We start from the raw sequence: 27676 nt of genomic DNA on the forward strand, positions 1-27676 counted from the left end.
GGTACTCCAGTGTCGGAGGCTACCCTCCCCCGGATCCCGTACGAGAGCCAGCCGCTGTCGTACCCCGAGGCTCAGGCTCCTCTCTCACGGCTCCACCATGGCAACCATCGTGACTTCCACCAGGTTTACCGACGAGTACCAACTGTACGAGGAGCTCGGGAAGTAAGCAGCTGTCGTAGTGCATCGTGTTGTCTTGTCGTTTTGTCCCCCACCCCCGCAACCTCGCCTCACATTATGTCTAGTTAGCCAGCTAGCAGGCGTTAGCCAGCCAAAATAGCGAACTGACTAGTCGGGCTACGTGTTTTATCCAGTTGTCCGTGGATGTTGACAGGAGCCCGTTAGCCAGTGAGACCTGGCTGCGTGTCGTGGTGCAGGCTAGGCTACCGTTGCTATCAGCTAGCTGCTCCCGCAGTAACGGTAGATGAAACAGCGCACTACTAGCTAACGAGCTACCACGCTGATATATATTGATAAACTAGCTCAGTTAGCCCACTAGCACTGCTTCTTTCAGTAGCTAATGGTGATGAACGCATTGCACAGAAGTTGGCGTGTTAACAGCTGCAGCCTGCTATGTTTGCTAGTCTGTGTTTTCGGTCTGCTGATTCCGTCAGCGGGCCCGGGGAGACGCTGGAGCCGAAGCCCTCTGACATTTCACCTGACAGCTCCGTGTGGGCTCGGTAGACCGGAGGCTTTGGTCGATGCTAGGCCGACCATTTCTCTCCGAGCAGCTGCAGATGATTTGTGTAACCGTGCTGAGTAACGTTACCTAGCCCAGATCATTTGATAAGGAAGTTGTTCGGTCCTGGCTTTATTGCTATCTGTTTGCACTGTAATCCCCATACGCTCCACACAACAGCTGACCCGATCACCAATTAACAATAAATTCATGGTCATTGTGTGGCTTTAACGCAGCATAATGGTCAAGCACCAGTGGTTATTACGGCGATTTGGCCTTTACCGTGTAAGGGGTAGTGACGTGGTTTCTCGGTATTTTGATGACGGCAAGAAAACCGGGCCACTACCTCCTCCTCCTCATCATCAGCATCTGTTGTTTTTGGCCGGTGAAGGCTTTTTTTTCCTTCCCCCTGTTGTACCCAAACCAGCGGCAGCAGGGCGACATTGGCCCTATAAAGACACTACAGCCTTAATTTCCAGCTGCCATTTGCTTCCCTTCCACTCTCTGCCTAATAATTGACAGTAATCGATGGCACTGATTGCTCAGCGAGTGCACACACATCCTCCATACTGGAGCTGGGCAAGGCTGCTCCTGACTGCGCTCAAGGCTGACCATTGCCTGGGCTACATCTCTGCAACCTTTTCTGAATTCATTTCACTCTGTCATATGTAACTAAGTTTAAAGGGCACACCGTACTTGTGTCACCTGTCATTTTCTTGTAAATAATTGAAACTAAGTGCAGAGTGGTAGAGAGCAGAATGCAGCAGGCTTGGAAGTAGGGACTGCACATGAAAAATCCTGACAAGTGAAATGAGTGGTAGTCTACCTCCTGCAGGGTCACTGTAGAGGCTGCGATATAGTCAGTCACTATAAAAAGCAGCCGTAATTGCTAGTTCTATGATGCTCAAAACTGAAATGATCATCATAGCAGGTGAAAAAGTTGGAGGATTCTACTAGTCTTAACATCTAGGTCAGTATGAAACTTATTGGAGTAGGAGCTGTTTTATGCGCTGCACAATGCTTGGTACATTATGCACTTCCTTTTCTGCCTGAGCAGATTTATAACTGTGAATGTTGTTACCTTGTGAATGTATTAAATGTTGCCCACCGTTGTGTGAGATGCAGACTATTCTCTGTGCTGGCCGTTGCAAATTGTATTTCCTTTGGGATAATAAATTGCATTGTATCTTGTGCCTATCATGGATTAGCAAAAGTACTTGGCCATTTCATTCATAATCTAAAACCCAACCTGATATCGGCACTCATACTGGAGAAGCTTGTTATATTGTTGCTTGTGAAATGTGTTGCCCTCTCAGGCCATGTACACTGCCAATGTGGTGGTAATGATGCAGATAATGGCATTGTTGTGTGTCTGCGTGTGTGTAAGTGAGAGAAACGCAGAGCAAGATTGTTAGCATACACAAACAAACTACTGTCACACACACGCGTGGATACAATCTCAAATGTCACGCCATGTGTGCGAACATGTGAAATGGAACTGATTTTTGGTTGTTCTCATTCTGTCTTCTTAGGGGAGCGTTTTCAGTGGTGCGTAGGTGTGTGAAGAAGTCATCAGGACAGGAATATGCTGCAAAAATCATCAACACTAAGAAGCTGTCTGCCAGAGGTAACACCCCCCCCACACACACACACACACACACACAGACCCTGATATACACACACTTGCACTGTTTGTTTTTTTATTATATATTGGAGAGTATTCACATGAACAGGAATCCTGTGGTTCCTATGGCACAGGAAAGCTGTTCGTGTCAGGAGGGGACTTCTTATCAGGAATGACTTGCTGGTTTAATGACCCTCTTCATAAACACTGCATTGAATAAGCCTTTATCCCTCCTGTGCAATATCATTGCACTGCCGCACTCGCTGTATGATGAATTGATCTGAATTTGTGAGGAACAGTTCCACAGAAAGGGCACATGGACAGTACTGAAATCTCATTTTTCAAGCCACAGGCTTGGGAGAAGATGGGAAACGATGGGATTTGGCAGGACGTGTAGCATTTTTCTGTCTTGTGCCATCCTCTAGTGTGTTTAGGCTATCTGGCAGATTGTTGCTTCAGCATGTCTAGGTAACTAAACAATCCACCCTGACTTTCTTTGTTTGGTTATTTGTGCGTTGGTGCATAGCTGCACGCCCACGTGCAGATGCCCGGTGCAGTGTGCCATGGTGAAGTGTTGACATGGGCTCATCATGTCCAATCATGGGATGGCACTGCTCGGTCACTGTGTCAGCACCTCCCCTGGTGTCGTACTGAGACGCTTGATTGCTTTCCCCTTTCCTAGCTGACCAAGTTGGCCTGCGCTCTTTCCTGACCTCCACACACACACCTGGCTTCCTTTGTTCTCCTTCCCTGCACAGTCACTCTCTCTCTCTCTCTCTCTGGTTGTCTCTGTCTCTCTCTGTCTCTCTCCTCTTGTCTGTGAAGGGGGATTGGTTTGTATTGAGGGTAATCCACTTATGCTAAATGTATCTCATCAACCACTAAGACCCCACGGATTCCATAGGCGCCTCCCTGTTTGCCCTGTTGTTGTCTGCGTCTGTTGGCATTTGTGTGTGTGTGAGGGAGAGAGAGAGAGTGCACTTTGGGAGCCCAGTGTCAGGGACTAACACTAATAGAGCATGTCTGTATTGTGAGGCATCTGTGTGCGTGTCGTAATGCTGTTATTGTTCTAGCCCCGCCGTCAAGTGTCCACATAGGTCCTGGTATTAATATCCCAGCAAGGAAAAGTAAGGGCTCAGCAGAATCTGCTGGCTCTTCGCAGAGGCAGGGACTACAATGTAGGCCTGTGTGTGTGTGTGTGTGTGTGTGTGTGTGTGTGTGTGTGTGTGTGTGTGTGCATTTGCCAGGGGAGAAGAAAGCGGGCCAGGAGAGGGGGAGAGTTTAACAGTATAGCCTTGCAGTGAGCTCAGTGACACTCCACACCGGGGAGGGAGGGAGGGAGGGAGAAAGGAGAGCGAGACGGAGAAAGAGAGAGAGAGGGAGACATGATAGAGAGAGGGAACAAGAGGATTTTGAGCTAAGGGAAGAATTGTGGGAGGCCGCCTGGCTCACGCAACACGCACGCACACGCACACACACACACACAGTCACCCAGGCGGCCAGTGCGTGAGCAGGCAGCTTGCCCGGTAGGATTTGGGTGTTTTTTTTAGCCCGACGGGGCGAGTGTGACCTCACGCGCGGCCTGGTGGGTAAGTCTCTCAAAGCTCCGGTAAACACTGCAGTAATCTGAGGAGGGGGGAGGGGGAGAGGGAGGGAAGGGATGGATGGAGGTGGTTAGCTAGGGGCTAGCCCTGCCCTAAAGCATCTGGGGGGTGTGGGGGCGGTACACACACATATACACACACACCTGACTCTCACCCCGGATTGGTTCAGAGATGCTGAAGTGCTTACTGGCAATATTCCGGGGTCCATATATTTGAATTCCTGAATGTCGTTTGTAGTGGGTTGGATGTAAACTTGTCTGAAACACATTGGATTTGATGATCCGTGCCTTCAGTCAGAATGCCAGTTGTGTGTGTGTGTGTGATGCGTGTGTGATGCGTGTGTGATGCGTGTGTGATGCGTGTGTGATGCGTGTGTGATGCGTGTGTGTGCGTTGGGTCCATTCCATCTTCCTGTGCTGATGTAAGATGGCTGTAGGCCCGCCCCATGGCAAAGCAGATGGCCAATTAGAGAGCAGCAGGAAGTGCCAGTAATTACCCGCCAGCCCTCTCTTTCCCATCCTCTACTACCACACACACTCTCACACCAACAAATAAGGAGATTGAATGAATTAGTGAGTGCTGCAGTGACACTGCACCATGGTAGACGGCTTTACACACACACACACACACACACACACACACACACACACACACACACACACACAGGGGAGCTGTGATCCTCTTCTAGCAAATGGACGTTCCATGTAATCCTCCCTTCCTCTCTCTGTCTGTCTCTCTCTCTCCTGCGTCACTAGTGTAATTAGAAGGAGGTTGAGGTCTCTCTCTCTCTTTCCCTTGCTCTCCCTCAGATGAGGGAAATCTATACCTGGCAGGGAGAGAGAGAGACAGACTGATTAGTGGAAGGTAGAGGTGGAGAGTGCCGCGCTCCCTTGGAGAAGAGGGAGTCACATCACCTGTATGACTCTAGCCTTAAATCTAGCCCAGGTTAGAAGCATGTGGAAGAAACAAAGAAAGAGAGAAGAGAAGATGTGACAGACAGAGGCATTGTGGAAGGATGCAGAGAGATGAAGGGAGGGGAGCGATTGTAATTTTGTTTTTTTAGATGATGGAAAGAATACTGCTTCTTTTTATAACAATGTGTTTTTGTATTCTGTCTATAAATACTGTGTTGTATTCGTAGAAGTACAATTTGATTAGGTGATATTTGATTGCTCAGCAACAGCGTGTGACATTTATCTCAAAAGATTGTCACTGCGCTGGGGAAATAAATGCAAATCTTAAATGAGACTGCCTCTGTGTGGTGTCACTGCCTAGGAGCTCTGTGGTTCTGATGGCCTCACCACAATGATAAGCAAGCAGGCGCACGCACACACATACACTGATCCTGACTCATGCTGGGTCGTCACCAGGGTTACCCCAGGTGACCTCTGACCTCAGCTACATGGCTGTTGCTAATAGTGATGGGAGTGGGCAGCTTAAGAGTGTCGTGGTTTACACACCCACACATCACATACAACCACACACAGGTGTACACACACATGCACACACACACACACACACAGTGCCACACGATACAGCAGCATCCTCAAACAAGGCTTTAAATAATTTTGGTTTGGACATGAGGTGTGTGTGTGTGTGTGTGTGTTCTTGCTTGCATTCCATTTGTCCCCTACCAGCCAGAAGTGCAAACACTGCAATGTTCTATAGCTGGTCTTCACACTAGCCCCTTTACACACACATGCACACAAACACACACACACACTTGTGCACCCATTGCATAACACAGCCTCACTTATTTGCACACAGATTTTTATGACCCCAGCTAAAATGCCACTTGGGGTCAATGGCGCTCTGCTTAAATGCACCTTGTGACTGTAACCTTTCAGAGGCCAATCCAGCCACTCACCCTGAACGATTGTATTACTAATGAGCAGGGGCCAAACATGGTGTCGTAAAACATGCTTTCACATACTCAAAACCAGATTTATTTTAATAAATTTTTAAGATGAAAAGGGGAAGTTCCAGTGCACTGTTGGACACTGTCACTCAGCCGTAATCTATGCCATGCTGCCTCAATGCACATGGTGATAGAATGCTGAAGGTGTATTGATTAACTTTAGTCTATGTTAGTTGTCAATAGGTCCCAGCACCAATGTCTCTAAGACACATTATTGGTTGTTTGTTGTACTTTATGACTAAAGTGATTCTGATTTTAAAATTGTCTGCCAAAATAGTAAACGAAAGAATAGGTAGCCATTTATGACACATATCTGGCCAGGGACTGCAGATGAAAACAAGCTCTAATGCAAATGCTAACTCTGCCACATTATAATTTACAGAAATGTTTATTAATGTGCATTGTCCTCATCAAATAAACTTAGAACTAAATAAAATAAATTGTTCACAGATTGCAGTTTGACCAGCTGATGATCTACAAGCAGTTGTGTCTCGGTCGTTCTGACTTGTTTTAACGTGACTTCCTCTCTCCTCAGACCATCAGAAGCTTGAGAGAGAGGCTCGCATCTGCCGTCTCCTAAAGCACCCCAACATCGGTGAGTTTCTGTGCACATGACTGACTGTGTGACGTGTATGTCTATATTGTTGCCCATTCTCATAGGATAAGGTTGTACTGGTACTGGTATCAAATTTTAGGCTGATACTGGGCTAATGTTGGGTATCTGTTTCCCAAATGTTGATAATCAATACCAAGTGCCACATATAACATGTCAATTCAAAGCAGAGCCACTAGATTTTCTGATTTTCACACATGGAAGGTTGTTGGATCTCTCTAATGGAGAAGAGTGGATTATATTTCAATCATTTTTAGTCCATTGACCCCAAAGTAATGGTGTTCAGTCCATGTTGTACAGTAAAAGTAATGGATCAAATCACTACTCTGTATCGGCAATATTTTAAGATTAGTACTTGGAATTGGTATTGACACTAAAACTAGCTGCCATGGTTGTTTATGCTATGATTCAATACAAGATGGATGGAGAGGTACAGAGGCGGTGGGTGGAAAATGGGAGAAAGGGGGAGAAGTGACAAACCAATGACACCTTTCCACTGCACTCCATATTTCTCTCTTTTCCTCCATGTCCTAGTTTCCTGTCGGCCCCCCCAGGCACTCATTCGCCCCTCGCCTACTCTTCTTCCTCTCTCCCCCTCTCTTTATAGATCTTTCTCTCCCTATCTTTCTCCCCCTCTCTTGTCCTTTCTCCCCCTTTTGACATATTTTGGCACGGGCCACATTCAAACTTTGGACAAAAGAGGGCATGAGAAAGAGACAGATGGAGAGAGGAAAGCAGGAGGAGTAGGAGACAGATGGAGGGAGGGAGAGAGAAGATGGGAGGAGGAGGAAAGAGCATTCGCTCTTGTTTCTTGCTGCAGGGCCATCCTACTTCATCTTATTATACAACTAATATTCATTTTACATAACTCTAAGTATGGCTCCCCTGACAGTAAACCTAAGCTGTATCTGAAGCCCATCCTCTTAACACCCGGCTCCTGCTGCCTGGATCCTGCTTTGTCATCCTGCTGCTGTTTGGTTATGTTGACAGTCACCTCTCCAGCGCTGCCTCTGTCCATTTGTCTTCACATCTTTTCTCTTTTTTTCTTTCCCCAGCTTCAGTTTATGGGGAGGTTTGACAGTCAAATGCAACAACAATTCTTTATTTCTTTTAACTTCCACCTCTCTCCTATCTTTATCTCTCACTCTCTCCCTGCCCTCCCCCTCCTCTCTCTCTTGCAGTGAGACTCCATGACAGCATTTCAGAGGAAGGCTTTCATTACCTTGTCTTTGACCTGTGAGTATATTCTTTATACACACGCTGTGACATTTGAGATTGTATCCATGCGCGTGACTGTGGTTTGTTTGTGTATGCTAACAACCTTGCTCTCTCTCTCTCTCTCTCTCTCTCTCTCTCTCTCTCTCTCTCTCTCTCTCTCTCTCTCTCTCTCTCTCTCTCTCTCTCTCTCTCTCTCTCTCTCTCTCTCTCTCTCTCTCTCTCTCTCTCCCTCCCTCTCTCTCTCCCCCTCCCTCCCTCTCTCCCCCAGGGTGACAGGAGGAGAACTGTTTGAAGACATTGTAGCTAGGGAGTATTACAGTGAGGCTGATGCCAGGTATGCGCCTCAAATGGAGCTGCTGTGAAAACACATGCGCACACGCACTTTGCTACAAACACGCCGCATATACATTCTATTAAACATGAAAACACACGCACTTGCACACACAGACAGTGGTGGTTATTATTGGTTTGCTTGTATTCTCGTCAGCAGCTGCATTCCCCTTGTCAACAAGTGCATCAGTATGCTACCCCTCTCTCTCATCTCCTCCCATTGGCCATCCTCTCCCTCTCCCAGTCTACAGCTATCGCTCTCTGTCCTCCCTCTACGTTTAAGCCGCTACATTTTACCTCTTTCTCTCCTTCCTCCCCCTCCCAGTTTCCCCTCATTTCTCCTGTGGCTGTGTGTTGTGCAGCTTATGAAGTCTGTTGTATAATTGGATTAGGGGTCTTTTGTCTGCTCATGCACACGGGGGGCTTTAGAGACACACACACACACACTGTCTCTTGGACCAAGCCACTTGGAGCAAGGCCCAGCCCCACGATCTCCGGCTAAGCTTGACCTTTGACCCGTGAGCCTTTCCAGAGTCACGACATGAACATGAGTCTGAAATGGTGGGAAACAAACATGGTATCATTCCAAACCTTACCTGTGGTCTAGCTTGGAACACGCCACAACAGCGGCTAGGACAACGATAAGGTGGTTGTTTACAGGCTTGTCGGGAAATTTTACCAGCCTGTTGGCCCATGATGAACCAACGCCATGCCAGGCTAGTGTAAAAAGATACTCACCAGCCAGAATTTGGGGATAATGGCGGCTTAAGTGATGTCCCCATAAGCGTAAAGCTTCCTCCCTGGTTGTAGGTTTATTGTTAGGCTGGTCGGAGGCATTCCACACTGGTTCCTTACTATTGATTGTATGAACTACAGTACATGTATTATATCTGTGTACCAGTATAGTGACTGTATAGTAAATGTCTGGTATGCGCCTGGTTTCCAAACACAACTTACCCTGATCTCCATTGGATTAGAATGTAGCAACGGTGATTTTTGGTTTTAACATGCTTTCAGGAAACCCATATTTGTAGAGTTTATTTCCACAATGATATATATCCATTAAAAAATTAGCTGAAGTTCATAATTCTCTCAAAAATACAGAGAATCTAACATTTTGTCATCCAACCTTTTTAAATCCTTTTAAAAAAAAAATACAATTAGTTTTAGCTTTGTGCTATCAATCATTTTGTGAACAAGAGTCGTTTTTCAAATGTTGGATATCTAATTTTGGAATGAAACTCTTTTTGTACAAGTTAATTTAGGTTCCAGACCATAATCCACCAGGCTTCAAGAAAGCATTGACAAACCATGTAGGTGATGGTTTTTGGAATGGAGGTCAGTGACTGACATGTGTATCTCTCTGTCTGCCTGTTACTTTCTTTTTTCCCTTTCTCTCCCCGTAGTCAGTGCATTAGTCAGATCTTGGAGAGTGTCAATCATATCCACCAGCATGATATCGTGCACAGAGACCTCAAGGTGAGTGGCTGCCCGTTGCCTTGACAACCACACACACACACACACCTCTGCTCGTGGCCATGGCAACACATGGATGGCTCTCGGTCGCTCCATCTCTCTCTCTCTCTCTCTCTCTCTCTCTCTTCCTCTCTCTGTTTCTACTTCCACCCCCTCCTTTTCCCCTGCGTCCCTCGCCCATCTACTCTCAATTTTTCCTCTCTCTCTCTGTCTCTTCCTCTATCTGTTCTCACCACAGTCAGGTGATTACATGTCTGTCCTTGACCGTAGCTCTAAGCGTGTGTGAGTGTGTACACGTGCGCGTATGTACATGATGAGAACAGAGTAAAGAGATGGCGAGTCATCAGCACATGGAAGGGTTTGTCTCTCACCTATGGCAAGGAAAAGAGAAGGACTCTGACAGCACACATGCACATGTACACACACACACACACTTTTCTGACTATTGTGAAGGGGTCTATTATGAGAGATAGGGTGAAGGCATAGATGAACCTCGGGGGTTGCCATGACAACCCGTGTGACATCACACCAGCCGCGGAGCAGCGGGGGAGGGGCCTTTGAGTTGTCCCCGATTGCAGATTGGCGGAGATGCAAAGAGTGGATGAAGAGAGCTTCCCTATTTTTTTTTTCCAGTTTTCTGCTTAACCTAGATTAAGATGATGGTAATAGCCCTAATAATAATGACAGTAATAATATGTATTTATGTGGCACTTTTCAAGCAGAGAGCACAAAGTGAAAAAAACAATCAGAATCACAAGGGACGTCTTAGACAGAAAAGCGAGTGTGTGTGGGCGGCATGCGCTTTTGTGCGTCCGCGCATCTGTGTGTGTGTGCGTGCGTGTGTGTGCGCGCTCTGGGTCAGAGAATAACGCTATTACCTCCGGTGCTGTCTGTCTGATTTGTTGGCCTTTTATCCTGAGTGGGCTTTTACTGCGGCCCTTTATGTTCTACTGCCCAAACAACGGCCATTTAGAACACTGCCACACACACACACTCTCTCTCACTGAGTACACTTTCCATTTAGCATGCAGTCTGCAGTGCTGCCTAAATGACTCCCAAGTGGTTTCCATGACTACGAACCCATGCCCATATAAGGCGTTGTGGAGAGATTCTCAACCACCCATCCTCTCCTACTTCCTCCCTCTCTCCATCACTCTTTCTCACACCTATCCCCCCCCCCCATTCAGTTTCTAAGCTATGTCGAATACATCAAATGTAAATGTTTCCAAAGCACAGAGGCGTTGGATGGGGAGGAAAGAGCTTTATAAGCCTCTGCCAGGAACTCACTGATGAATGCCTGTCACTCTCTGTCTCTCACTCTCTTGATCTCTTCTCCCTAATTCTGCTCCACTGTGTGTGTGTGCGTGTGTGTGTGTCAGCCTGAGAACCTGTTGTTGGCCAGTAAGATGAAGGGAGCTGCAGTGAAGCTGGCAGACTTTGGCCTGGCTATTGAGGTGCAGGGAGACCAGCAGGCCTGGTTTGGTAAGAAAGCACACACACATACATCACATGAGTTGGACCATTATTTGATCTGGCATTGTGTGTGTAGTTTTTAGCACTGCATAGACTGCATAGTTTATACACTTTCGCACACGAAGCACGCATATGCTTACACAGTGCAAGAGTCGCTGCTGAACAGGCCCTCAATCAGTCACTGCTGAACAGGCCCTCAATCTGTCTGTCGGTCTGCACAAGAAATGCACACGCACATTCACACACCACACTTGGAAGCCAAAGAATATTGTGTGAGCATTGCTTAAGAGGCTCACAGACATTGTACAGTTCATGCTTAGGTCATTGTGCCTTGGCTAAGGGCCGAGCTGCCAGCATTTGGCTGACTTTCCAGCAGGGACTAGATGATTAATGGGCATTTGCTTGTGACTCTGTGCTGTCATAATCTGGTCATGCATTGGAGTCCCAACAGTTCACCATCAAGTAAACCTTTTACATAACCACACAAAAATATCCTGCTTGTGAACCTCCATCAGCAAAAAAGAAAAAAGGCATTAGTTAATTGTGTCCCCCTTTTTTCTTTCGGGCAGGTTTTGCGGGCACCCCTGGCTATCTCTCCCCTGAGGTCCTGAGAAAGGACCCCTATGGCAAACCAGTGGACATCTGGGCTTGTGGTGAGTCTCCAACCCAACCTTCAGGCAGTGAACCCTTTTTCTGTCATCTTGTTACTTTCCCATGGTGGGAAACAAATACCAGGCACTGGCCAAGTCCTGGTAGTTTTTGGCTGTGGCTGCCAAATTCACCAGCAAATTTTCCAGCTTTACAAAGTATCATGTGGAGTTAGTTTTCTCTTAAACAAATCAAAAGGGATGGTAAAACAGTATCAGAGGTAATTATTTTGGAAACCACCAGCCTCTGTGGCAACTGAGTGAGAAAGGCCCAGATTAACCCCCTCCTCCTCAAAATGAAAGGAACATTGATTGGTTTAACTGGGGACTACTGGGTAGTCAAAGCTAACTCTGAATATGAAAAGACAGTGTCTCGAATGAAAATGAACGCTAGGATCATGACCTGATCTCTCTCTGTTGTTTTTCCCCTCTGTTTTCTTTCAGGTGTTATTCTCTATATCCTTTTAGTGGGATATCCTCCCTTCTGGGATGAAGATCAACACAAGCTCTATCAACAGATCAAAGCTGGGGCATATGATGTAAGTGTGTGTGTGTGTGTGTGTGTGTGTGTGTGCGCCCACCCGTGTGTCATTGTATATGTGTGAAGGGTGCAGTGCAGGGGTTTGCTAGGCAGTTGGTGAATGTTTAATAGTGTCCAATTGAGAGCTGGTCCAAAGCTATTGATCCTATCAGGGCCTCCCTGACGCATTGCAGAGGGGTGTGTGTGTGTGTGTGTGAGAGAGAGAGAGAGAGAGTGAATCAAAGAGAGAGAAGGGGTATCCTCCTGTCTTGGTCTCAGTGGTAATCAAGTTACATTGCAGTTTCCAGAGAGGGGGAAAGTCTCAGACTGCCTGTCTGTAGAGAGAATACTCTCAATACTGCTTTAAAGGCCCGGACCAGCAGAGTGTGTTCGGTTAATACAAAAAAAAACATTAGCAGTTATTGTTTTCATATCGGGACCTAAATTTGACATATCCTTGATCCCTGAGGCCCAGGTGATGGGGACTGACTGTAACCAATCTAGGGTCCCAACCAGTAGTTTAGGAAACATCTATTGTTTCCAGTTGACCTCTTCCTTTCCTTTGGTCCTTTCCACCCTTCCTACTTCCTTCCTTCCTCCTTTCTCAGTTCCCCTCCCCAGAGTGGGACACGGTGACTCCTGAGGCGAAGAATCTGATCAACCAGATGCTGACCATCAACCCAGCCAAGAGAATCACTGCCGAACAGGCCCTCAAACATCCGTGGGTCTGCGTAAGTATACACACACACACCCACACACACCCCTACCAAGAGAATCACTGCTTAATAGGTCCTCAAACACACATGGATCTACACAAATGGACGTACACACACACACAGAACCCATCTAACAGAATTACTGGGAATTACCTAGGAAGCACTTGTGGGTGTGCATAAGTAGGCATGGACACACAACACACACATTCACACAATCCTACCAAGAGAATCGCTGTATTATTGGCCTTCAAACACTCATGGATCTGTGCAAGTAGACACACACACACACACACACATACACAGAAAGTATGTAATGTGTGTTATTCTTGTTTTGCCCTCTTGCAGCAACGTTCTACAGTGGCATCCATGATGCACAGACAGGAAACGGTTGAGTGTCTCCGCAAGTTCAACGCCCGCCGAAAACTCAAGGTACCGTTCTGATTTTTCACTTGATTGTTTATACATATCTTCTGCTTCACCTTCCCCTCTAGTCCTTAGTCCCCCTCCATAACTGTGCCATCACAAGAAATCCTCCTTTCCCCTCTGTAAATCTACTACTTCTTACATCTCCTTTATCATTATGTAGAGACATGATGAGGAACACAAATAAGTCCAGATGTTTGTACAGATTCTATACAGGCCCACAGTGCATTTATTGCGGCGACATGTAGACCTAATTATTTATCAGTTTATTTGAATGTGATCGCAGCTCTTTGGCTCCTTAGTTGATCAGATGCCTTAATCTCTTCTGTGGAGATTACTGTCTTATTAATTAACGCTAGCAACTGAACCAATAGAAAATATAGCTTCTAACATATTACATACATACATAGTAGTCGTGCTTATACCACAGTGTGATTTATTACATTTGTTACATCACTGTATCACAGCAGCAAATGCAAACTAATACCCAGTTTTTATCCTGTTGTGTTACATAATCTAAAGTCATTTGCATATGAGAGGAGGTTTAGGAGACTTGGAGATGTGAAGATTTATAGTTAGTTAAATTTTCCCATTAATACAACATGTGCAGCCAAGATATTGCTCAATAAAGAACAGACATGATTTGTAGATAATGATTTTTACGATCAGGTTTGGTAGCGCCCAGTTGTCTCACCCTGACTGACTGACTGACCTGAATTTGGCTCCTGAATGCCATGGCACTGCTACACTGCTGTTAAAAAAAGCAGGAAAAAGGCAGGAAAATGCTAATGTGTATATTATCCCATTAGAAATGAATATGGAGCTGTGTGCCCACAAAAAGCTGAAATCCTGTAAAAACTAAATCCCAGCACTGATTATACCTCCCTCACTCCTCTCTCCTTCTATCTCTTTCCCTCCAGGGAGCCATTCTCACCACCATGCTGGTGTCCAGAAACTTCTCAGGTGGGTGTGCCCTTCGCCCTCGCCCTCCCTCGCAGCACATACCGAGGGAGAGGAGGATGGATGGTGGATAGAGTCCTCTGCACCTCTTTTAACCCCCTCACCGCGCGCACACACACACACATACACACTCACCCACTCATCCTCAAAATAACAATGTGTTTGTCTGTACGCAAAGGACTATGCTCGTTTACAACATAGAATGGGGATTTGAAAGGAGAAGTTCCTTCTCGAGTCGATGGAAGAAAAAATGTCTGTTTATACTGATACATTATTATGAGTTCATTGAATCGTGATGTATGTGAGCAGCCAAAATGTGATATTCTGTCATGTACCATATTGTATGTGGGCGTCAGTCACGTCCCTGTCCATGCTAATGTATCTCTCCCTGTGTGTGTGTGTGTGTGTGTGTGTGTGTGTGTGTGTGTGTGTGAGAGAGAGAGTGTGTGTCTCCCTCTTTTCTGCTGGCCGTGGAGTATGTGAGTGTGTGAGAGAGGGAGGCCTAGAGTTAATAGAGATTTTTATGTTGAGGGCAAGTATGGTGTTATAAAAACAGGTGACCACTAAGAATCTGTGTTTATATCTCAGCCTGCTGAGAGTAACTTGTATTGGTTGAAGCCTTGTCCTCAGCCTTTAAGGAATTGGTCAGTCTATGGCTAATGCCTTCAGCCCTGGACCTAGAGAACCACAGGGGTGCACACCTTTGCTTTAGCCCATTTCTATCACACCTGGTTCAACATGATTCAGTTGGCAGTGTAATATATCTGGGCTGTAGCCTGCACACCCTATAGCTGTCTAGGGCCACGATTGAACGACATAGTACTCCTGAGATAGGCCTGCCTAATTTGCATAGCCCCTCCCAACTGTAGCATTTCTGTCCAATAGTGGGCCGGCAGCATACCAACTCTGCTGCTGCCGCCTCCTCCACGGCCTCACTGGCTCAGGAAGGTACGTCCCAGAGACACGCCCATCCACCTCCTCTCTACATACACAGCTACTTCCTGGCTATGGGGTCATAGTACGGCCTGTGCCTCCCCCCCCCCCCCCCCAAAACTCATGCATGCAGCCTCCACCAGCATGCCCTCATCCTCTAACAACATTCACACACACACACACACACGCACACACACACACACACACGCAGATTCATACAGTGTCTTGTGGATGTGTGTCATCGTCACTATGATGCACCAACATCAGATTTTACTCACGTGCAGACAGTCATGCACTCAGCACATCAGCATCACTTACTGGTAATCGATTCAATTCACCCTGCACTTTTCCTCACCTGCACTCAAAAGTGCTTTTAACATTTACACCTCACCGCCACTCAGCCTTGAACTTCTATCCCCCATTTCATCTCCCAAATTACAGTTATTTGTCTTCACTTCTAGTAAGCTCCATCTTGACTTCCAACTGCCCCTCTACTCCCCTGCGCTCTCCCCTGGCCAGGGCTGTGAGGGCGGGTACAGGGCGGGATGGGGAGGGGCGTGTATCATGGGGGCGGGGACTGACACTGCAGGGGCCGGCAGGAGCTGGGTTGGCGTGCTGCCATCGTCAGACCTGGGTCTGGTGGGAGGAGAAGGGAGGGGAGAGGCAGATGTTGAGGAGGTGGGGGAGACTTTCAGACTGAGACGGAGGATGCGAGGGCTGCCTTGGTGGCGCGCTACTGGAGCCAACTGTTGAAACCATCAGCGTCACACAGCCTTCCTGATGAATCTCCTGAGATTAATGGCATCCCCCGTCTCGTCTTCCCCCCCGGATCTGTTTTAGTACTTTGAAAAGGGCCTCCTTGCCTCCTTGAAGCAATGCCATAAGCCGACGTGACGGCAAGCCTGCAGCCACATTTCTGTCAAAAACCCAGTGACCCATCACATCAGTTATTCCTCAAGGAGGGAAGGAGGGAATCTTTTTTAAAGTATTAAAACCAGGCTCTGCTCTCGTCCCGCTGGGTGGGGAAGGGTGGTGAAGGTCGGCGATTCCAACGGTGGCTCCATGGATTGAGTACAAAGTAGAAATAGACAGTGTAGAGCAGACTGGATTCTCTGTCACCTTTTTAGAGTAGAGAATCTTCTCTGCTCTACAGTGTACATGACATCTCTACATTACTAGGATCTGTCTGTAGGTAAAATACAGGTAAAATATGAAAGTGGAGATGACCTGCAGAGAGATGCCCTCATTTGAGAATGAGTGAACCTATGGCAAGGCGAATGTTACCCCTGGAATGTGTGATGGGTGCGCTGCGATTCAGAGTGACAGTGGTGGTGTGATTGTCAGAGTCCTCCAATTGCGGGGCTCCCTCACTGAGACTGGACCAATCACCTGTTCGTAAGTGCTGTGAATATGTATGACATCATCACTCCAAATGAGGCAGCCCTTCCCAATTGTCCAGCTCCAATTGGCTTGGTCCTCTCTGATGATGTCACTCACCATTGCAAAACTCTGTTCCTTCGTATAACTGCTAGCTTACACCCTTCTCTAGTGTGGCTGAGGCAAGGCTTGGCATTTTGCTCATGATGCTCCCTTTTACCCAGTGACATTATAGCACAGTGTGACAGAAGTGTGTGTTTGAAGCGTTTGTGTATGCGTTTAAAGAAGGATATGTTTGCCTTGCTGCCTTTCGCATGTGGATGTCCTGTGTGGTAATACCCTATATACTGTTCTTGGGAGATGCGCCTTCAGATGCTTTCCTAATGCGTCCCTCCCTGGTGATCACTGAGCTGATATGTTGGTGGAGTAGTGCATCCTACCTACTATACATCATCTGATTACGCCTATCCAGGCATGTCAGATCAGTGATCGTTGTCCTAGAGAGAAGAGCGGAAAGGAAGGGCGCATTTAGAGAGCATTGGAACACGGTCCCATGCTGTCGGTATTCGCACCCTGTTGGCTGCTGTGGTAGGAGTTGTAGCCGAATGAAGGGTGAATGTTCGCACACCGGCCAATCAGCTCTCCCCTATCTGGTTGCGGAATGTAAGCTATGCATCCTGGGGGCTGTAGTTTTCTTGGATGCTGCATGGCCAGGCCAAGATAGAACATGCATATCGACACAACACCCAAGACTATGGAGCATGAGTTACCACAGGAAAGTGTTTGCTGCCTTAAACGCTGTGCCCCTTACCTCCTCTCTCTTGTGTTATAATACTGAGCCCTCTCTCTTCAATCTTCCCCTTTCTCCCTTTTCCTCTCCCATTTCTTATTGGAAGGTAAGAAGCACGAGATAAGATTTTTGAAACCTGTGTGTGCGTGTGTCTGTAGAAAAAGAGAAAGGGAAACAGACAGTTGAGAGCTTTAGAGCTTTAGACTGAGGGGACTGGAGCCTTTAAAGGAAATCAATGATTTACATTAACCTGGCTCATCCTCGTCAGCCCTGGCGGCAGTTTGAGTCTGACCATCACTCTCTTTTAGATCTGCTGGGGGGTGCCAGACAGGAAATGGATTGAGAAAGTTTACTTTGCTCTCAGGTTTCCCCTCATCCCCAGATGGCAATGAATGGATTATGATGTGAATGGGTTTCGCAGAGTGTAGCAACCTGTGAAGCCAAGGGGAAAATGCCCAACAAATCCATTAAATGCATGTGATTCGCTTGCAATTTGAAATCAAACCGTAGGCCAACATTGTCTGAATGGCACAGGTTTTGGGGTTTCATAGATCTATCAAACCATAGATCTGGTCTGTTGCTGAAGTGGTGCTTGTCCATTGGTGAGAAAGAGAAACTGGGTGGACTGGAACGGATGCTCTGATCAGCTGTGAAACTCACGCTCTATCTCGGTCTCTCCCTCTCTGTCCTCTTTTTACAGCATGCAAAAGTTTACTCAACAAGAAGTCAGATTCAGCTAAGGTAAGGTTGTGTAGTCACACCTCTGCCCTCCTTAGTTCTCCTCCTCTGCGCTCTGTCTCTCCTCCACTCACCCCTTCTTTCTGCCTTCTCGCTCTGTTTTTCTAGGGCTCTCGCTCTCCCTCTCTTGCTCACTCTCTCCTTCTTATATTGTATTGAGCAATTTCCTTTCCATACAGTAATGAGGGATGTCATTGTATTTTCAGGATTTTTTTTTTTTTTAAATTTTGACACAAAATGTCCATTTATTTCTATAGGGAGATTACTGTTCCCTTGCTTTCTTGTGTTCCCTATCACATCCCTGAGTAACAATTATCGGTCTACTCTTCCTCCCTTTTGGTTTCGTTCTCTTTCTTCCTCAGTCAGTCTCAGTCAGAGGGTTGCTGCTGTCTTTCCTGAGCAGTCTCTGTCATTCTCTGCTGCTATTAAGCACCCCCCCCCTTCCTCCTCCTCCTCCTGCCTCCTGCTTTCCCCTCTCTTTCTCCCCTGCCCCAGGGGTCACTCTGCGCAGTTAAGTGGCGGAGGCATAGAGAGTTAGTGAAGCAGTAAAAAGGATGATCTAGAGGCCATTCTTCGGCACTCACCCTCTCATTTACCCTGTTAGCTCTCAACAGCCTGGGAGCCTCGACCAACATTACCCCCTCTCCCTAAACGGCGTACGATTCTAATGCGTCTGTGCGTCTATGTGTGTGTGTGTGTGTGTTCACTTTGCATGTGTGTCTTCGTCCCAGCCTTCGACCAACAACAGTAAGAACAGTATAGTGAGCGCCATCAATGCCCTGAAAGACAGCAACATGGCGACCAACTCCCAGATGGTACAGTAGGCCGCCGCAGTGTCGGTTTCCGCCCCCTAACCCCAGTAGTTCCATAGTTGCGTTGTGCCTCATCCTCCATTGTTCATAGTTGCTGCTTTTCACCCTTCATCCACCATCCAGGAGGTGTTGCACCCTAACATTCCCCCCAGCCACCACCTACCCATCCTCTGGCCATATTTTCCCCAAGGTGCACATGTGCTCCCGAATTAGAAACAAATTCAAGCAGATGGAACACTTGAGGTAGACTCTGTGTAACTCACTGAAAATGCTCATCCCTACTTTGAATCTCAGGTTGCACATGTGCCCCTTGTGTAGTTTTCTAGGGAGCATGAATCCCTCTGTAGGATTATATACCTCTGAAGTGTTAGCATCGAGCACTGTAGAGTCCTGGGCCACCTAGCTTCTGGCATCCAACTAGAATTAAGTCTTATCATCTGAAGGCCCCTATGCTCTTCCCTGTATATAATCCTTCTCTCCCGTGCTTTAATTTTAACCATCTCCCCTATAAATCTAAATAACTTGCTCACTACAATCAACTGTGCCTTGCAACCATCTATCCTAAGACCCTACTCAGTCATCCTAATCTTTTTAGCCAGCTCAACCTTCTTTCCCACCCTAACATATTCATCTTAAATCCACTGACATCCCACCATACTGCCAAACTTTACTAATGTGCTATAATCCATTACTAGCATGTCGTAGTTAGAGACGCTTTACTAGCATGCATTACATTTTACATCTTGTAGCAGACGATTGCATAATACGCTGTCTGGTCTGGCAAGGTAGTGTTTCTCAACTGGTGGCTCGGGGGCCTAAAGTAGGTCGCAAGATGCTCTTGACAGGGTAGGGGACAAAAAATTACTTGGATGGGGGAATATAATGTTAGGCACTGAACCCATGGCTTGGGTAAAATTTAGGTCCCAATGCAAAGCCAGTTGAGAAGCACCGATAAACGGTGTGTTGTTTGGGACTTACTGTTCTGTTCCACAGGAATCTCAGAGCACAGTGGTCCACAACCCTCCTGATGGCGTCAAGGTGAGACGTGTGTCTGTTTGTCTGAAAGCCTGACACCAAATGTCATCCAGCTGCTCGACTCTCCAGCCTCTTGGATTGGATGCTGGTTTCATTAATCTCTCTATCTTTCTGTTCTTTCTTCCTCTCTCACTCGCTCCGCACTCCAGGGATCAACAGAGAGCAACGCCACCAACGATGAGGAGGAAATGAAAGGTAGGAAAGGTACTCAATCTTTCTTTCCTCATTTTCCTGCTCTTAATCGCTCTCTCTCTCTCTCTCTCTCTATCTCTCTCTGTCTCTCATCTAGAGAAGTGTGTGTATTTGACAGTAGTGACTGGCGTGTGCCAGGTGTGGTGAGATACTATGTGTCTCTCACACTCTTGACTGCGTGCCTGCGGTGTGTGTGTGTGTGTGTGTGTGTGTGTGTGTGTGTGTGTATATATGTATTGTGTGTCTGGCTGCGTTTTGTGTATGTGGGTGTTTGTGTATTTGTGTGTGTGTTCTAGCGGACAGCTCGGTGCTGAGTCAGAGCAGTGCCACAGAGGAGATGCCCCCCCTTCTGTCCTCACCTCAAAGCTCACCTGCCAGTAAGTGTATCCATGGCAACCAAAAGCTACATGGTCGCCCCTGGCAAGGACCCCCACCCCCCCTACCCCCACCCCACATCCTGGCCTTTTGTAGGCACTGGCAATGACCTCTTACATCTTTGATCTCCCTCACTCTGGTCCACCAAGCTTCTTTTCAGGGTTCCCACTGGTTATGGAATTTCTGGAATATCATGGACTTTTGATAGGTGTATTTACAGGGAAAATCAGGACATTTGCTAAATTCTCCAGGGAAGTCAGGGAATTTTACAAATGGGTCACTTTACAGGAATATACTATGCATATTCCAACTTGTTTCACACATTCATTGCATTAGATGGTGGTTTTCAGCTGTTTTTCATCCATTGTATGCTCATTTCTCTGCAGCAAGACTACCCCCTTTTTACAACTTTTCTGAGCTTAGAACAATCTTTAACAAACCAGGAGGGACTCAAATTTTCAGGTCACGGAAGCGCTCTGACCTAGTTATGAAAAGTCGTGAAAAAATTCATGGAATTTTACATCGGGGCCACGGTGGGAACCCTGTCTTTTGTGCTCTGGTGTGTGTGTGTGAGTGTGTGTGTGTGTGTGTTTGTTCCTTGGTGATCACTACATCTTATCCCCCCTGTCCTCCTAATGTGACAGATCCAGCTGGAGGAAGCCTTGCTTACCATGCAGCTGTGCGTCCTAAGCTGGCCTCCTACTCTGCTGCTCTACAGTGGCCCTGCCTGTCTGACTCTATAGGAGTCTTTTCTCCCGTCCTCGCCATTTTCTCCTCCATTCTCCTCTCCTCCTGCTCTATTCTACTCATCTCCTCTCTGAAATCACCTCTCCGCTCCTCTCCTCTCTCCTCCTAGCCTATACACTCCTCTCCCTTCTTATACTCCACTCTAACCTCTCCTTTCCTCTCTTCTCTTGTCCTGGTCTATAACCTTTATTTTCTCTCGTCCTTACCTCTCTCCTCACGCACACCTGCACTGAAGGACAGTCTAACTCTCCTCCTCCTTTCTTCCCTCCTCCCTCCACAGCTGCTCCCAGCTGGTTGGTTTCAGCCTCCACTCTTCTCTCCTCCCCCCCTCCCTTCCTGTGTCCTAAGTCCGCTCCCACCTTCCTTCCTGAACATGCTAGTTTCCCCACAAGGCCTAACATGAGCCAATAACAAACAATGGCTTCGATCCTGGCTTTGCTGTTTACCGTGTTTTGTCAGAGGAGACTTTTTAGATGAGCGGTAGAGTAGAGGTGAACCGAGCGGGCTGTTAAATGATTCGGTACGCCCACACCGCGCAGCATCACGATCAGAGCTGCACTCATCTTGCTTCCAGCTTGCTTTGCCCATCCTGTGCTCACGTTACCCATCCGCATGTCTGTCAAACCCACAGGAACTGTTTCTGTCTCGTTTATTTCTGATTAAGTATACTACACACTAACCCATGTCAGCCATGTCCCTTTATGTTCACTTTTGTCACTTTAGTTGTTTTGTTTTGGTGTATGCATGTGTCTAACTGCATGAGCTGTGCGTGCGTTCTGTGTGTTGTGTGGGTGATTGCATGCATGTCTGCATGTATATTTCTGTGTATGTGTGTGTGTGTGTGTGTATGTGTGTGTGTGTGTGTTTGTGTGTGTGTTGACCATCCATTGTGTGTTCCAGCTGTTCCACCGCATGATGTAAAGCGCATGGCATGGAACAGCACAGGCAACAGCTCCTGTCCCGACTCTGAGCACGCTCAGTCCACCCTGCCCGCCGCTCCGCTAGGGAGCAACACTGTCCCCGCTAAAAGCAACACTCAGCAGAGTAAGAACACGTCTGGACTGTTTACCAGAGTTTTCCCTGCCACCAGCTAACGAAGCTGTTGCAGACTAAAACCTCGCACCTCTCTCTAAAACATCAATTTTCTTAGGAATGAAGAAAATGGCCTTGATTTCTGATCAAGGAATGTTCATTTGTGAAATTGCCATTCTAACAATTATTTGATTAGTTGAATAATTGGTTATACTGTTACATTGCAGGTTGTACTATACTGTTATTCTGCAAAAAAATTCAATCCTAATAAGTAATTTAGTCAAGTATTGAGTCTTAGAATCTTGTTTCCCTTAAAGCAAGTGAAAGAAATCTCAGTGGGATGAGATAATTTCCCTTATTTCCAATTCACTTTCTCCTGTTTCAAAAGATTTCTTGAAACAAGTCAGCATCTTGAAATAAGGCGGATCACTCCACTAGTATCAAGCTCATGTCACTTGAATCAAGCCAGTTCTTGAAACAGTTCATTTACATTGGAAACAAATGAAATCATGGTATCCCATTTGCAGATTTTTTTCCCCACTTGTTTTAACAAAAATAAGATTTTAAGACTAAATACTAGACCAAATGACTTGAGATGCATTTGTTTTGCAGTGCAGGGTCTTTGCTTTCTAAGGCTATTTTAGTTGGTTCAGTGATATTTTTAGATCGTATGAGCTATGCCCGTAAAAGTTAAAAGCACTTCTCTGGCATCTGAATAGTGCTCACAAATATGTATTGGTCTTTGATAAACTACATCTTAAGGTCAGTTTGCACGATTGTGGTTTTGTTTGGTGGGGAACAGTGATGTGGGAGAAACAATTACTTCCATTATGTGGACTATTTAGTGGAGTAAAATCCTATTAGTGTAGTCGTAAACATTTTATTCAGTCAAGGACAGCCATAGAAATAACACAGTGTGCGATGGTTTTGGTGCAGTCATGTACACACGCTGCAGAGAGTAGTGTGTGGTCAGTTCTTGTTTAGTACAGAAGGTGAGAAGAAGAGTGAGGGGAGGTGATGAGGTTCAGCCAGTGGGTCAGCTGCTTGGGATGGGGTGATGAGGTTAAAGAGGAGCGATGGCTGTAGAGGAGAGGTGTAGACACGGAGGAAGAGGGTCTGCAGGAAGGCAGGATGTGAAGTGATAAGAGATCTGTCGCCAGGACAAAACCACCACATGCTTTATTACTCTCTCACCTTTTATCGCTATCTTCTTTCTTCCCACCATTTACCACCCCTCTCTCTCTCTCTCTCTCTGTCTCTGTCTGTCTCATTCTCTCTCTCTCTCTCTCTCTGTCTCTCTCTCTCCCATCTCTAGCTCGTAAACAGGAGATCATCAAGATAACAGAGCAGCTGATTGAAGCAGTCAACAATGGAGATTTTGACGCCTACACGTGAGTACAACCGCCATCATATAATACCAGTAATGGTGCATTGGGGGCTTTGCATAAAGTAAAAGCCATGTGATATAATGTAATATAATGTACAATTTTATAACTAACAGCACTGTGTAGAAAGGTCATTATTATAGCTGAATACAGAACTTTCTAGGCTCTGTGCTTCTCTAATCTTTCTCTCTCTCTCTCTCTCCCTTTCTCCCTCTCTTTCTTACTCACTCTGTTTCTCCCTCTCAGGAGGATTTGTGACCCTGGGCTGACCTCTTTTGAACCCGAGGCCCTAGGGAACCTGGTGGAGGGCATGGACTTTCACAAGTTCTACTTTGAAAACTGTGAGTCTCCTAATGTTTTCACAATCCCTGGAAAGTATCTGGAAAGTCAATTTGGTGTTGTTCTTTGTAGCTGACAACGTAATAGTACCTGACAGCAACTGAAATGTCCTGATGTGGTAAATCCCACCAGTCTGGTACTCCAGTTGAATTAAAACTAATGCTATGGATTAATATAGCATTTTAACAAAGTATGCACAAATTACAGGTACAAAATCGTTGACTAGAAAGCTCAAGCTGTCAATTGATGGCTGTTTTGATAGTAGTATTTGAAATAGTTATGATTATATTTCCCCCCTCTGGCTAGAGCAGCTGTTGGCCGATAACACACTTTGACCCCCAAAATCCTTTCTAAAATCCTATCTAAAGTTATAGTTTCAGTTTTTATTTTATTTTTTTTTATTTTAGTATTTTTCCTACTTCCTACTATTACTTTTGCTGCTTCTTGATCCCGTAGACTTCCAGCAATATGAGATAAGATAACCATTCCCATTCCTTCAAATTGCATGCAGAGACATAAAAATAATTGTTCTGTTTGTCTGACTAGGAAAATGATCCCTTTAAGGCAGGGAATGACTGCGTTTAAATTTTGCTGTCTGCCTCTTCATTTATGCATCCAGTGCTGAGCAAGAACAGCAAGCCGGTGCACACCACCCTGCTCAACCCACACGTGCACCTGATTGGAGAGGACGCCGCGTGCATCGCCTACATCCGGCTGACACAGTTTGTGGACTCCACGGGCCGCCCGCGCTCCAGCCAATCGGAGGAGACCAGGGTGTGGCATCGCCGCGATGGCAAGTGGCTCAACGTTCACTTCCACTGCTCAGGAGCGCCCGCCGCGCCACTACAGTGATCAGGTACTTGGCTCTCAAACATTTTGACTGCTGACCATCACTCATCTTTTCTATTGAAAGGATCCTACTCGGTTGTTAAAATGGTGAAAGTGTTTGGTGAATTTTAGAATCTATCAGCCGCTGTTGGAATGTTGGAAATAATATTGACTGATGCATTCCTCCCCCTCCTCTTCCCCCCAGTGGTCCTGAGACTCCAGTCCACTGGAGTGTGTGTTTTGGGGGGCAGTTTTTTCAGCAAGCGTGTTTAAGAGGCACGTCCTCTGCGTGGATTGGCTAATGCCAGGAGCCCGGCCGGGCGAGATCGCATCCCTCTCCACGACACCAACCAATCCCGTCCCTCCTTTGACCTGCTGGGGGCCGGCTGAACACGGACACCGCCCCCATGGGATGATGCATGCATCTGGCGCCTGATAGGAGGGCGCGTCTTTGCCCTCTGACCCTCCCCTGGCAGCCATCTTTTTTCTGCCCGCGCGAGATGAGACGTCCAGGGGAGGAGAGGGTTTACAGTTGAACTTGTGACAGTTTATGAGTATGAGTTATGAATATACTGTGTAAATTATGACTAGATGTACCAGAAAACCACCAAAACCCAACCAAGCATTTATATTTACTATCTAATAAGGGAGGAACAGAGAGGAGTGTGGAGGTAGCAGCTGAGATTTTGGACACATTTGGCATTCTAGGGATTACCGGGTAGAAAGTGTTGTGCTGGATACCCACAAGTTGATGTAAAGATGTAGGGAGATTTTCCCCGAGCGGAAGTCTAGAGGGAAAAAAAAAAAATCAAGTCGGCTCAATCGGAATGCGCGAGAGAACTTGATGACACGAGAGAAACTTGATATCAAAAACGTGAAGCACCAAAGTGTAGAACTTTAGGCTTTTTATGTGTTCATGTGTTAACGTTTTTGTTTGTATCCTTGTTTTCCGAGAGAAGGGAAAGTCGTGGGGGGATCGCGTTCGAGATTGACGTGTTTTTGTTGTGTTTTTAGCGTCCTGTTCCATTGCGTTCCTGTGAATAATCGGAGACTCATGTCTGACTGATCCTATATTCGAGGCTACTTTTTAAGCGACTGAGTTTTTAAAACAGGATTTTATTGTGCAAGTTTAAAGCTACCACGCGTGTAACATGTTTAGTTATGTCTGTATGCAGTGGAGGGAGAGGGAAGGGCCGGGAAAAGGCGTCTGCGTTTTGCATGTTTGCCCGCCACCTCTCCCTCATTTGACCCTACCTTCCCTCCCCCCCCTCTCTCTCTCTTAAGCTCCCACCCCTCCCCACTCCTTTTCTCCGCTTTCTGCAAGGGCCTGGTTTGTTTATAATCACTGTGTAAATACAGTGTATGTATAGATATATGTAGAAAAGTGTAATATATGTACATGCATCTATGAGACACTCATCCTGTGCATCTGGCCGTGGGACCCGCCCCATGACCCCCTGTGTTACCCTGATTATGACCCTGATTTGGCTTGAGGGCTTAAAATCCTTATTGATCTTGAACATTTTGAACACTTTGATTAGAACATTTTGATTTCGTTCAATGCTCTTCCTTAAAACACTTAGAATACTGGTAGTTCTCTATCACACAACAGTACACGGCGACACGAACACGAATACTCACACACACATGCTACCAGCTCCAGACCCATGGCCACACGACTGTTTTGGGAGACCGGGAATAGTGACTACACAGGGTGAAACAGGTTGCCCACCCCCTAACTCACCCCCCCCCCCCACACCCCCTGTTCGGTTTAAATACGGAGATCTTTATTATAGCGTCTTCACCCACAATGCTGTGAGCTGTCTTTCCCATGCGGCGTGTAACACATATCACATGCACACACACGCCTGGTGGTGTGTTTTAGGCTTTGTAACATATCTGCACCGCTGCTGTGTGACCACGGCGTAAACCCTCGCTGTGCTACTTAATCGTCTCCACCCATCCGCACAGGTGTATCTAACCCCCGATTATCTCCCCGTGTTCCGATGACTCCCCCGCTCTTGAAATGTTTGTTTGTACCTTTCTCTGTCGTTTCTCTGTTCCCGTGTTACTGGTTTTTGAGTTTTTTGTCGTCGATGTTGCTATTAACTGTCGTTTGCCGTTTGGTAATTTGCCGCTCTGCCAAGCTAGAGTTCTGCACTCTCCCTCAAACACACACACACACACACACACACAGAGAAAAAGGGAAAAAGAGGGAGGAAGGTAGACGACACAAAATTATGATTGAATGATCATCGATTGATCGGGACTAAATTATTTATTAATGTAATCTACCCTCGGTGGTTTTTAAATTCTGCCTGCTCAGTTGAGAGGAGTTTCAAAGACGAAGAGAGAGGAAAAAGTGTGAGAGAGAGAGAGAGAGAGAGAGAGAGAGAAAGAGTTGGTGTCGGTCAGCAAGTTTTTGTGACCTACACTGTTGAGCCAGAGTGGGAGACCTAGTTATATGCATGTTTCAGTTAAGCATTTCTACCATGTACCTACCTGAATAAGGATGGAGATAGTGTTTATAATATATGATATTTGCATCTTTGAATTGAGAACCTCCTCCATCCAGAATGTTGAATAGGTGACATGAAAAATAAAAACGCATAAAATGAATTTTAAAAAAGGATTCAGGAGCCGTAGCTTGGTATGAGGCCCTCGATGTTAGCATTTTCCCTGCGTTGTAATGATATACTATTGGGCTGCGCTTTCTCCCCCAGCCTTCACATGGATGCTGGAGTTTTTTGCATGATCATGATGTACAATGAAATACAACCATGAATTGACGACTATCAAGTGTTTGTCTGAGTGTTAGTTGGTCTTCATCATAGCTTTGTTATTCTTCGAACTTGGATCTTGAAAGTATTTAATAAAAATACTATTTCAGCACTG

General features: G+C 46.4%; 1 protein-coding gene across 15 annotated transcripts; it reads left to right on the forward strand.

Moving 5' to 3' along the window:
* On the forward strand, window positions 1-27676 carry LOC139918375 (calcium/calmodulin-dependent protein kinase type II subunit gamma). Of its 15 annotated transcripts, none has more exons than XM_071907746.2 (23): window positions 1-162; window positions 2209-2303; window positions 6358-6417; window positions 7617-7671; window positions 7922-7987; window positions 9390-9462; window positions 10839-10941; window positions 11502-11585; window positions 12024-12118; window positions 12708-12830; window positions 13161-13244; window positions 14159-14201; window positions 15084-15146; window positions 17999-18039; window positions 18768-18851; window positions 19842-19886; window positions 20033-20087; window positions 20372-20452; window positions 22098-22241; window positions 23545-23620; window positions 23861-23955; window positions 24573-24809; window positions 24987-27676. In XM_071907746.2, exons 1-22 carry the CDS (start codon window positions 98-100, stop codon window positions 24803-24805), a joined length of 1863 nt encoding a protein of 620 aa, XP_071763847.1. In that variant the 5' UTR covers window positions 1-97; the 3' UTR covers window positions 24806-24809; window positions 24987-27676. The 15 variants fall into 15 exon arrangements, with proteins under 15 accessions (XP_071763847.1, XP_071763848.1, XP_071763851.1 ...); XM_071907747.2 differs by having other exon boundaries at window positions 20033-20078; XM_071907750.2 differs by lacking the exon at window positions 22098-22241.

This window comes from Centroberyx gerrardi, chromosome 20 (genome assembly GCF_048128805.1).
Source record: "Centroberyx gerrardi isolate f3 chromosome 20, fCenGer3.hap1.cur.20231027, whole genome shotgun sequence".
Taxonomy (NCBI): domain Eukaryota; kingdom Metazoa; phylum Chordata; class Actinopteri; order Beryciformes; family Berycidae; genus Centroberyx; species Centroberyx gerrardi.

What these genes read in the sequence shown, in the direction of transcription:
- LOC139918375 (XM_071907746.2), top strand. Translation starts at nt 98, where the DNA reads ATGGCAACCATCGTGACTTCCACCAGGTTTACCGACGAGTACCAACTG. An exon ending in CTGTACGAGGAGCTCGGGAA is followed by an intron (nt 163 to 2,208) that starts GTAAGCAGCTGT and finishes CTGTCTTCTTAG; the next exon opens with GGGAGCGTTTTCAGTGGTGC. An exon ending in GGAAATGAAAGGTAGGAAAG is followed by an intron (nt 20,088 to 20,371) that starts GTACTCAATCTT and finishes TGTGTGTTCTAG; the next exon opens with CGGACAGCTCGGTGCTGAGT.